Genomic DNA, 12,208 nt, shown 5'->3' with positions numbered 1-12,208 from the left:
AAAGTCCTATCAAATAAACCTTTCCTAAATCAGGGTCACTCTTGCCTTAAGGCATTTATACATGCTGTTCCCATTTTCTGGAATACTACCGCCATATTGTCTTCTTTTCAAACAGGTCATTTGTAACTACTGGATGTAATTAAATTATATGCCCCACTTGTCCTCAGTACTCTTTTTAAAGTACAGCATATGTAAGTTAGCTGAAAAAAAAAATGATGCATTCACTTAGATGTCTGTGTATGTCCCGCCTCTCCCCAGCTTGGAATGGAAGCCTCAAGTAGGCGAATTCTGTGTCTGTTTCGTTCACATCCACTCCACCACTTGGCAGAGCTTCGTTCGTTGGTTTTTTGCTATTTATGGACTACAGAATGTATAAACACTGATGCTATACACACTATGAGTCAATGACTCACGCAGTTAAGCTTCAAATAACATATCACTACAGTAATTAGATCATCTCATTACTTAGTTCACCTTCCTTTATTGACTTTATGCATTAAGAACTTAAGTAACCTTATACAGTTTTCAGGCTCATTCAGTGTTTAAAGAGGCTGACATCTTCATAATATAACGAGGGCAAACCCCCAGCCACACTCTCAAGGGAAGGACTTACAGTGCTTGCTGACATGCTACTTATTTGAACACTAAAATCTTGCAGTTGTAACTTGGGAAGCTTTTCCTAAGACCCTGTGATTCAAACCCAATAGGCTTCATTTAGGTGAAAAACAGCACAGGCGAATCTGGAGTACAGCAGTTGTTTCTGTGGGGTTAATTGTTTCATTGTTGTCATAATGGAGGTCCACACATTTTCTGTGTGGACTTCAGTCTGAGCATCACATCTTGAGACATCTGGATCGAGGAAAAACTTGGGTCAACATCTGGTTGCTTCTAAATACTGTATCTTTGATGTTGCGCAAATGGAACCTCAGAGACGTCTTCGTGGGGTCATCAAGTGCGGAGAGAGTGTTAAAGCTTCCTCCTAAGGAGGCTCCTCTCCCCATGTGGCACACTCTGTAGATCAGAGGAGAGGTTGCTGGCTGCCTGGCGGGACGAATGTGAAGAGCACATGCATGTGCAATCAGAGAAGCATCACTCTGCTAAGATCAGAAGCAGGCGTGCAGCTAAGGCCAGCAGCAAAGCACTCAAGTGTTTTCAGTAACTGTGGAGTTCATATTCCAGCCAGTGTGGCTTATATTTTCTTACGTTTCAGAAGTCTATAGACTTTAGTTTTCTGACCATTTGTTTCTAAAACAATCAGTTACAATGGGTGTCATTCTTAGTAGTTTTAAGTACCAGAAGTAGATACCAGGTTTCTATATTTGTCTTAATGCAATTTTGTAATAGAAAACTTACCAATAAATATCAACAAAATATAGATTTAAAGCAGTTTGTCTTACACATGTTGGAGGTTGCTGCCAAGAGAGAATGTTTTCTGGAATGTTCTATGGGACCAGTCTATGGACTAATTGAAAACTGTTTTGTATACTTGGTAGTGGTTAACAGAGTACCATTAAATGCACTGGAGAAAGCCCTATTGAAAATTTGCTAATAGCCAAAATGTCTGCATAAAATATAGTCTCACCAATTCTCAGTGCATTTCTGGTATGTATGTAAATCCCTCTGTCCCTGCACATGCCAAAGTGAACTCTTTGACATGACCTCAATGCGTGTTTATACTGTTTCTAGGCCTTAATTCTCCTGGTTGAAACTCCACCATTAACCACTTCATGTCCTCAATGTTTTACAGAGGCCAGAGCCTTGACAATCTGATCAAAGTCACCTCGGAAGTAAACAGAAGTAGCCAAGGGTGAGCGAATTATGTCTTACCTCTCCTTTCCTCCTTCAGTATGTAGCATTTATGAAGGAAAGAGCTGGGACATTTGGATCCAGAGAGCCTGAAACTCACTGCCTACTAGGTGGGGTTCTGAGCAAGTCCCATGGCCACTGGGCTGCAGCTGGCTGGTCACAGTGTGAGGATCGTGTGCTTAGTCTGTCTTCGGCAGCAGAGAGCATGAAGGATCAAGTGGAATAATGGTTATAAGATTATTAAAACAAAATGCTGTAAATGGAAATGATTTTCAAAACACCACTTAGTTGTGACTGCAGGATAAGTGTGAATGCTTCTGGAGGCAGGATAAGTGTTTGAATAAACAATTGCTTTGTTCCAAAATAAGCTAGTGAGAAAAAAAATCTCAATCATACCCTAATGTTCGGGTTTGTTTTGAGAATAAATGGGAAACTAAGCCACTGTACCAATTATTTGTATGAAGGTTAAGCTTTACTCCTGTAAGCTGAAGATTTAGACCAGTATTTATTTCTATCAAAACTTAATAGTAAAGTTTATCCCAAGGACATATAGATTCACAGGATTTAAAGCAAAATGGCCAGTTCATTTCATTCCATTTTTATTGAAATGGGTTTTTGTTTGGTTTGTCCATTTAAAGTTCCAAAGAACTTAATAATTTTCACCGAGGTGAATACAACAAGAGGAAAAAGGTTTCAAGGGTCAGATTTAATATGCTCCTCCTTTGGGTTTCATGCTAATCAGTGTTCATAAATGTAATGAAATCATCAGTAGACTTGATGGCTCTGACTGCCACATAGCTAAGATAGTAGAGATTTTTGTCAGTTAATTTCCAGTATCGTTAAGGGACCTTTGATCATTTAGGTTCAGGTTGTTTTCTAATAAATGTAGAAAACATTGTTATTGCTTGGTTCCTTTTTCGAGGAAGGATGGAGCAGAAGAGGGGACCGCACTGTAAGCTAGAGCCCCCCCCCAAGTCTAGGTCTCTTCTCAGACCGGTCAGTTTGCTTAGCTTTTCCATCAAGCTGATGAGCTGGGGATGCTCGAGCACTGGCCATTTCTGGAACCAGTTCCATCAGTAAATTTCATCAAAATGGCTGGTGTCAAGGTCTCAGAAAATATTTTATAATAAAATATTTATCAGTTTTAACAAATAATTTCAACCATTTGATGTAAACGATATGATTGTTTCTTCTATATTTTTAAGGAGTCAGTGTCTTGACAATTTCACCAAACGGGTGCCCACAACCAACAGAGCTAACCAAAGGTAAGGCTTAGGAAACTTTTCTCTCTCCTTTTTTTTTTCCTGACACTTAAAAATCAGAGAAATGCTTTATACAGTCCTAGAGACATCCCCTAGCAGGGATGCAAAAATCAGAAACAGGTATGTCACCAACCCACAGGCTCATACTGAAACTCCTACAAGGGGTTCCCTGGCTGTGGACTGTGGTGCAGACAGGAGTCTTTGAAATACAGTGGTAAACTTATTCCAGTGTAGCATTTCTATTGCACACTAAGGGCAACCCCCATGGGAGAAGGCAGTACCCTAAGAGGATTTCCTAAGACCAAGCAGCTGAAGTAAAATTCTGCCGATGACAAAACGTTCTTTGTCTTCTTTTCCTTTTATACCCTTTTCTTTTTGTCTAAAACACAAATAATTCTGAAGTTAGGAAGTCATTTTCATGTGTGTGTGTGTGTGTGTGTGTGTGTGTGTATGAATAATGTGACATATGTATATCTGTCCTTGTGTTTGTGGGTCTATGTGTGGGGCTCATACATGTATTGTCTGTATGAAAAGGTCGAAGGTTGACATAGTGAGTCTTCCCAAGTGAGGCAGAGACTCTCACTTGAAACCAAAGCTCATTGACTAGGCTTGTGTGGCTAGGAGTCAGCTTCTCTAGCTAGCCAGCTTGCTGTGGGAATCTTCTGTGGGTTCTCTTGAGATCCGCCTTACCTGCCTTACATCTTGCATGGGCGCTAGGATTCTAAAATACAGTCTTTATGCTTGTGTACCAAGTGTTGCCCACTGAGCTCTGTAGCTATCCCAGGAGACCATTAAAAAAATCACATTCAGGCCATTAAAAAAAGAAGATATTTATCTTTCATATAGAAAGAATTTTCCCTATGGCCCACCATGTCAAGAAAACATGCATTGCTATGTCAACTGGAATTGATTCAGATATGGATTATATATATATGTGAATAGGGATACTATTTTATAGTGTGTAGCTACAACAAAGCTCGTATAGACTAGATTGGAAGTCAGCAGCTTTTCTCAAAGGTCTAAATAACAAGTAAATCAGGTATGAGAAGCCAAAATAAATTTTCATTTAACTAAATAATCCTGCCACTACTGTGAAAGCAAATAGAAAATGCTTTGTAAACAAATGAGTGTCTGTGTTCCAGTAAATATTTATTATAAAATCAATGTGTGGGAGGAATTTAGCCTGGGGAGGGGCTTAGTGAGGTGACCCCTAGCCTAGATAATTTGTATTTAGAAGGCAGAGGTGATTCGACCCATAATGTCAACTTCTTGAACACAGCCAGCTGCCCTTGCCTTGTGTCAATGATCTCATCATAGTGAGGCTAAGCTGGAGACGTTGCCATCCTGCAGCTGGATCTCTCGTGCTGAGTTGTCCTGGGATTTCATAGCCCAACTAAGAATAAAACCTTATTGTCAGCCACTGAATTTGGAGACCATTTAAATACTTTACAGTGAAAGGGTGCAATTCAACACAGAGCTCCGCAGCTTCGGTTCAGAATGGCTAGTCTAACTATTAGAATAATAACTATAGAGAAACTCCTTGTGGTGGATAGCCTCTGTGACTGGCTCATTCGGGGGTGTGGTTGTTTTTTTAATTTTTGTATAATAAAGTTTATTTTTAAGAAGACTCTAGTCATGCTGGAGTTTTAAACTACTAACTATCTATTTGATTTTATATTAAGGCTGAAAAGTATAAGGTGATTGCTTTTGGTTGATCTTGTTAGATATTTCAGTGTATTACTTTCAGGAACCAAGACCTGGACAGTCTTATCCAGGTGACCTGCTCAGAAAACAAAAGGTAAGCTTTGGGAGATTATTGATTGCTAAATCCTCCAATTTATGTAAAAAGGAGAATTATTTGGCTAAAATGTTTCAAAGGAGAGGATAAAAAAGTAGAAGATGGTTTGTTGATCTGTGGAATGCATGACAGGGTTTTCTCTTTTATTGCTTCCATTCATTTCACTTTAATATTGTTTAAGATGATAATACCAATGCTAATTCTTTGTAATTACTACTTGAGAAATTCCTTGTGACACCATAATCACACAAGTAGATTAATACTGCAAATTCTTAGTTAATAAATTATAAGTGTATAAAAATGAATAAACTCAAGAATATCAGTTTGGTACTTTCTCATAATCACATAGATTAATATTTAATAACTTGTGAGAAAACCCGGCAAAATAACAGGTTTACACCTAATTAGAATATTTTTGCACGACATTGAATTTACTTCTGTTCTTGAGAAATTAAGACTATTTACATATTGGAGCAATAGCTAATAAATAGCTAATAATAGCTAACGCATGTCAGAGAAACTTAAAGCTGTCACTTGTAAAGCTGCTATGAGGATCCTGTTGGTACAAGGGACTACTGTGAAGATGGTGGGGAGGAGGATGTTTAGGGCAGGGCCACAGAGTTCACCAGAGCTGTCCTGAGTTTCACCTTAAGGATGCCCAGGGGAAGGAGTGAGGGTGCAAGCTGCTCTTGTTCAGGGGTCAAATTTGGTTCGCCTCCAGCATTTTTTGGGAAGCTGACCCCAGGGAGTATCTTAATCTTTATGAAGTTCTTCTTTATAAAGAATGGTCCTAACCACCCCTGTACTCTCAGAACTTACGGTTGAGGAAGAAATTAGAGAGCTTGGGGCTCTATAAAGGAGGTGACTCTATGTGAAAACAAAACAAAATCCAAAATAATTAATGATCTGAGATAGATACTTTGTAACATATTACACACACACACACACACACACACACACACACACACACACACACACATACACATGCATACTGATTTCTTATTGACTCTGACTTTCCTTTTACTTTGTTTTAGCAATCAGCACAATCTTGATGAACTTATTAAGACAAGCCCCAAAGCTGTCAAAACTACTGATGGGTAAGGGAAAATAGTTTTTTTTAAAAATATCTTCTTACCAAGAAGAGACTTGATACCCTATGATCATATAGAGGGGGAGGTAATCCCCCTCAGGAACTGTCATAGGGGAGGGGAATAAGGGGAAAATGGGAGGGAGGGAAGAATGGGAGGATACAAGGGACGGGATAACCATTGAGATGTAACAAGAATAAATTAATAATAAAAAAAAATAAAAAAATAAAAAAAAATATCTTCTTAACTAAGCATAATATGAATATAAGTATCACAACCAGTTCATGGAAAAATTGAATGAAATTCTTGAAATATAAGCACTGTTTTTCTAAGTACCTTGAAACTCAAATGTTAATTTCAGTATTTAGATGTAGCAAAGCACAGGCAGCTGAAAACTGTATATAATGGGGTCTTCTCTTAATCTAAGTAAAGCAGCAGATGAGAACAACCAGGAAGCAAGGGAAGGATGAGGCTGGGCCAGCAGATAATTCACTGTATTTGGTTTATAGATCATTAATGTTAAACTTTTGCTTCTCAAGTTAAAAGTTACTAACTATAGCGATGCAGTACACCCAGAGTCCTCATTGGATACATCATCAGCAGTGCATTTACTTCTTTATAGAAAAGTGCTTCCTGGGAGAAAGGTAGAAATTTTATATGGCTTATTGGTCTCTAGAGGGCCTATGCTTAAAGGAGGGATATGAACTTAAATTTAATAATTTTCCAAGTAGTGTCTCTAATGTAGCTAACTTCACTTTTTGTCTATGATTATATACAGTTCACATTATCCATATATGTACTTTTTATATAAAAATCTTAGGAGTATGTTCATAATTTTCACTTTCAGGTTGTATTGATGCCTATAAAAACCATAAAACCTTGCCGATGGAATGAAGGAAACATAGAAAATCTTAGCCCAGTTGAGGGGAATAATTTTGAAAAGCACCGTTCCAGCTGAATCTGCTCTGTAGAAGAGAAAATAAGGTCTCAGAAAGGTTAAGCGGTGTGGCCAAGGTCACAGAGAAAAGCAAGGGAAGACTGCTAGTTCTGTGACTTTGGAGGCAGAGAACAGTTACTGAGCACCTACTGGGCTCACAGCAATCGCTAGGTCTCATTTGCGTGCACGTTAGGTATAATTACAGGCCGTGGACACCAAAAAGAGAAATCGGCCGTCATACTCAATCTTATTAACAGCAGGCAATTAGCATAGATTAAAACTAATTATGTACCAGGGGCGCAGAGATGTTACTGTAGGACAATAATAGGTTGTCAGTTTAATATATGACGTTTAGGAGCCCCCACGTACTGCTGGCTGAATATAGAGGGTATTGTCAGTGAGTTGCAATTTAAAAGAAAAAAAAATGAAATGAAAAAGCTGTTGTGATAAACATTACGCGCAGGAGCATTTGTATTCCTGCGGTAGATGTTAGAGGGGTCAGAGCTGAAGCTGTGTCCTGTCCAGGTCCCTCATCTACACAAGACCATCCTGAGGCTTGAGCAGAACCCCCTGCCCCCCATCTTCTCTGAGTCCTCTGCCCTCCAGCTGAATTCTGTCCTTTACTCCACAGCACAGAGACCTCAATTTTCAATAAAATGAAGGTTTATTAGATGCCTCAGAAAATACTGGCCGCCACAAGGATTGGACAGAGGCTTCTGTTGTGGGACAATAGGAAGTATCCCTTAGTGGTCTGACAGAGTCACTTGAAGGGTCATGTATGGATGACATTAGCACAAGCACAGACGACTACAAAACACCCCAGAGTCTCAACCTCCATGGAAGTAATACGTACATATCTGCTACATCCTCTACCACATAGGCATCACAAAACCAAACCGGGGACTTGAGTAGGAAAGATGCTATATTTTCCCAGCATAAAATTTAACAGTGGAGTCCATTGTTGATAGGATGCAGGGCCAGGAAACAGTGTTTTCAGTTCACTGAGATACGTTGTAACCTGCCACTTATTTAGAGAACTCAACACTGTTGCTTAGATCCTAGCTGTGGTGACACACAGTGCTGCCTTTTTGAAAGTAGTGGTGGCACAGAGCATGTCTTTATGTCTGCTGGGCTTTTGTTGGGTATGCTCCTTATTAAAGGGTTTATAATTAATGAGTAGCAATCAGCACAGAATGAATCAAATAGATATTAAAGTTTTAATGCTGTAATGCTGTCAGGGCATTGTTTCTTGCAATTTCTCTCTCTCTCTCTCCCTCTCCCTCCCCTTCCCCCCCACCCCCACCCCCGCACTGCGTATGTTGAGTGTGCTCTTACTGGGCTTTATAGAATACTGGTTTGAATAGAATATCATTGTTTTAGGTTTTTAGATGAACAATCTTGTATTCTGCTCAGTAGAACACGTAGAAATGGAAGCTCTGACATTTGTTTTCGTATTTCCTGTCTTTATTTTATTTTATTTTATTTTTTAAGATTTATTTATTATGAATTCAGTGCTCTGCCTGCTTGTACACATGAAGGCCAGAAGAGGGCATCAGATCACACTATAGATGGTTGGGAGCCACCATGTGGTTGCTGGGAATTGTTCTCAGGATCTCTGGAGGAGCAGTCTGTGCCCTTAACCTCTGAGCCATCTCTCTAGCCCTTCCTATCTTTATTATAAATTATATTTATGGATAGTATATGCAGTAACACCAAAACCCATTGTGACTGATCTTAAATGTAAACAATTTAAACTCACCCTGCCCGCTACAAGGTTTTATTCCTTTTTATTCCTTTTTCCTTAACATCCTAAGTTAACTTGATTTTAAATGCTTGCATATTTGTCATCATTTAGATTTTAAACAGATTTTCCAGACTTTCTTTTCTCATTTAATCTTCATAGCATGTATTTTGTAACTAAATGTTTTCAATTAATTTATTCTGAGAAATTATGTTTTTAGTAGTGCTCATTTACCAACCATTCCTTCTATTATATTTATAGACTTTAAAATTTGAAAATATCATTCTTGAGCATAGCTCAACACATTAAAAATCCAGGTTGAAAAATGATTTAAAATTCAATATATATTTATAATAAATGCATATTCATATGTGCAAAAAAATCCAGGTTGAGATTTTTCATCTAGTAGGAAGATCTGAGAACTCTGAGGAACTATCTTCACATGTGGAAGCCATGATGGACACACATTCCATGGGGAGGCTGGAGAGGGAATGTCGCCTTTGCTGGTGACTCACTGCTGAGCAGCTTCCTCTCTGTTTAGCTCTGTAGAAATCTTGAATAGTAAAAATACCTTTACATTTATCAATGCAAAAGTAAGTGTTGAAGGGAAGGAGACCCAGGCAAGTTGCTGCCCCAGATGGTACTAGAAAAAGACACAGCTACTCTTGTGATCTTTTGCCATGGCACATGGCAGGTGCCTCTATATACTTATAAAATGTTAAAGAACAAATAATCCAATTAAAGCAAGCAAATGAGTGAACAGGCACTTCTTAAAAGAAATATGAATGCCCAGAAACATAACAGAGAGATAATTATAAGTGCAAATTATCATTCCTTTTGCATTCTACCGTAATCAAAATGGTTCTTAAGAAAAACACAATAAATTTAAAAACACACCAGAACATAATTGTAAACAAACAAAAACCCCCAAATGCTGGTGAGCATAAGGGGACAAAAGCAGGCACTGCATACTATTCGTGGGAATGAAAATTGTCCAGACATTATGGAAATCAATATGGCCTTTCCTCAAAAAACTAAACCAGAGCTGCCATGTGACCCAGCTGCTCCACGCTTGGGCATACAAAGGGAAAATGTCATCCTTCAAAAAAACGACACTGAATGCAGCTTAGTGGGTTTTGTGTCTTGGTGAGTGAAAAGTTTAAAAAAAAAAAGCAAAACAAGAAATAAGAGAGCTTGGGAAGATTTATTACCTGCAGCAGGTAAGGAAAGCATGGGGGTCACTTCCAAAGCAAAGGAGCATGCTGCTCAGACATCCTGTGCACATTCATGTGGAAAGCAGGCTCAGGGCAGGCGCATGGCTAAGCGTGCTCAGTGCAACATGAGCGCTGTTGAGCAATCTCAGTTTTAGGGCCTAGAGCTCAAGAGAGACAGATGGTGGGTAGAGATTCTTCTTAGTTTACTTCCCCAAAAGTTTTAGCCAAAGTAAAGAAAAATAATAATAATAATTAAAAGGTATGTTGACGTAGATGCTAGATGCTTGTCCTTAAGGGTTCCTACCTCACTCAGCTTCTCACACTTCCTGCACACTCACGTTCTTTTATGGCACTGTCCCCAGGAGCTAAGATATGCAATCAGCCTAGCTGCATATGCGTGTGTTCGTGTACTATTCAGTCACAAAGAAGAACAAGTTATATCATTTCCAGGAAAAGGGCTGGAGCGAGAAGATGTCCTTTTAAGTAAAACCTCACCAATAAAGACAAGTCATGTGTTTTCTCTCACACGTATATACAAGAACCTCCAAAAACAAAAATAGGAAGGCACTGACAGCCAAAGGGAAAGGGAAGGAGACTGGGGGAAGAAGGAAGAAAGAAGGCCAAGAGCAGATAGAAAAGGTGATGCGATCGGAACATGGCAGAAACACATATGGAGAAGTAACCATGACCATTCACTGACTTTATATGATCAGCGTATGCTAATAATTATAATTAAAAAGGCTTTAAATGCTCACTCCCTAGCCATTAAGGCTGGAGTTGCACCCAGGAGCTTGAGGATGCGAGTCTAGTGGGGTAAATGCTGTTCTGTAGTTGTGATAACAAATAAACACATAGTGACTGCTCAAGAGAGAATAGCCTTTTATAAAGCATGCATCTCAGGTTCAGTTCTTCAGTTATTATGAACTCGTGATTTCCATGGCTTGCTATGAAAATGCCTTCATCTGTCTGCTAGGTTTATGTTCAGGATATCTCTGCTTTTCAGCTCCCATCTTTTAATATTGATATGATCTTTAAAATGGTGAAGGCTTGAGAATTAGTTTGTGTCTTCATAATGTGGAAACACTGAGATGTGAAAAGAGCCAATTGTTGGATGCTCTCCATGGAAGGCTGAAGATGCACGCCCCGGTAGAGTGCTCTGGAAAGGAAGAGTGCAGACCCAAGAACAAGTTCTTAGCATAATTCTTTCTGGCCGGGGTTAGGTGGGAAAGAGACCGTTGCTGTTCTTGATTGCAACAATGTTATCACATAATACAATCACTTCCTCCTTTAAGGACCATGCGTGATTGCCTCAAACCTCTAATGCATCTGTCTTTTCCCCCAAAGACACCAAGATCTCAATAAGTTCATCAAAGTAAATCCTGATGTTCTTGCAAACAACCAAAGGTAACAAATATTTTGTAATGAGTTTTGCTCAGGAAGAACGTTCTATTTTACTGTTCTGAGTAGAGTTAAAGCTTTATCTTTACTAAAATACCTTTATTATTGACTTGGGTTTTTTTCTCTGTTATTCCACTGAAAGAAACCATGGTCTGGATGGCATCAGAGGGAATCCTACAGTGACCAAAGATGAACAAAGGTAATAAAACTAAATTTGCTAATTCATGTTTTCAGCTATTTTCCTTGTATGAAATATTTTTACTATTGCTGTATTGATCTACCATGACCAAATTACCATTACTAACCCACCTCCTTTCACTATTTTAAACAGCCAAGACTTGGACAGTCTTATTAAGGTGAAGCCTTCTGCTTTCAGAAACACAAATGGGTAGGTGACCTTAGCTGACAGACATTGATGTATTTCCAAGGCCCCAGGGTAGGATTTCTTTGTTTTTTTGAAGAAGGTTTCTAGTTTTCTTCAGTTTTCAAAGGCACCATTTATAACCTGTGTGACTCTGTCAACAGTAGACACATTGTACTTTCTTGAACTGGTTGCTTGGTTTGGGAGTTCTAGGCTTATTTGTATGGAGACAGCATAATGCTTATTCCCTAAAGGAAAAGAAATTTCAAGACTAAAATGAAAACTGAGTAAAACTAACAAGAAAAAAATATTTTGAGGAAGTTAAAACAACTTGGAAAAGCTATTTAAGATTCTTCAAAATCTGGGGATCCTCAGCTTGTCTGGTCTCACAGAGTATCATAGCACATTTTTTTTAATATTAGGAAAGAAGTTTATTATGAAAGAGGGAGGGGGTGGAGGGTGCCCCAGAAAGGAGAGAAACCAAGAGTCAGAGAGAGAGAGAGGGGGGGGAGAGAGAGAGAGAGAGAGAGAGAGAGAGAGAGAGAGAGAGAGAGAGAGAGAGAGAGAAGGAGGGGGGAGTCATTTGTGCTTACACCCTGAGTT

General features: G+C 39.0%; 1 protein-coding gene across 8 annotated transcripts in view; it reads left to right on the top strand.

The window, feature by feature from the left end:
* SCEL (sciellin) overlaps positions 1 to 12,208 on the top strand; it is a 98,900-nt gene that overhangs the window by 66,071 nt on the left and 20,621 nt on the right. For 7 of the 8 annotated variants that reach the window (XM_084767530.1, XM_084767529.1, XM_084767525.1 and 4 more), the window contains 7 exons: positions 1,748 to 1,807; positions 3,012 to 3,071; positions 4,816 to 4,866; positions 5,901 to 5,963; positions 11,191 to 11,250; positions 11,387 to 11,443; positions 11,576 to 11,632. In XM_084767530.1, coding sequence (XP_084623656.1) covers positions 1,748 to 1,807; positions 3,012 to 3,071; positions 4,816 to 4,866; positions 5,901 to 5,963; positions 11,191 to 11,250; positions 11,387 to 11,443; positions 11,576 to 11,632 — 408 coding nt within the window. The remainder of the gene's footprint in view (positions 1 to 1,747; positions 1,808 to 3,011; positions 3,072 to 4,815; positions 4,867 to 5,900; positions 5,964 to 11,190; positions 11,251 to 11,386; positions 11,444 to 11,575; positions 11,633 to 12,208) is intronic. The other variant, XM_084767528.1, reaches the window with a different exon arrangement.

Source organism: Acomys minous, assembly GCF_964271855.1.
Source record: "Acomys minous genome assembly, chromosome: 18".
Classification (NCBI taxonomy): domain Eukaryota; kingdom Metazoa; phylum Chordata; class Mammalia; order Rodentia; family Muridae; genus Acomys; species Acomys minous.
The sequence above is the reverse complement of the archived record's forward strand: the minus strand, read 5'-3'. Positions and strand labels throughout refer to the sequence as shown.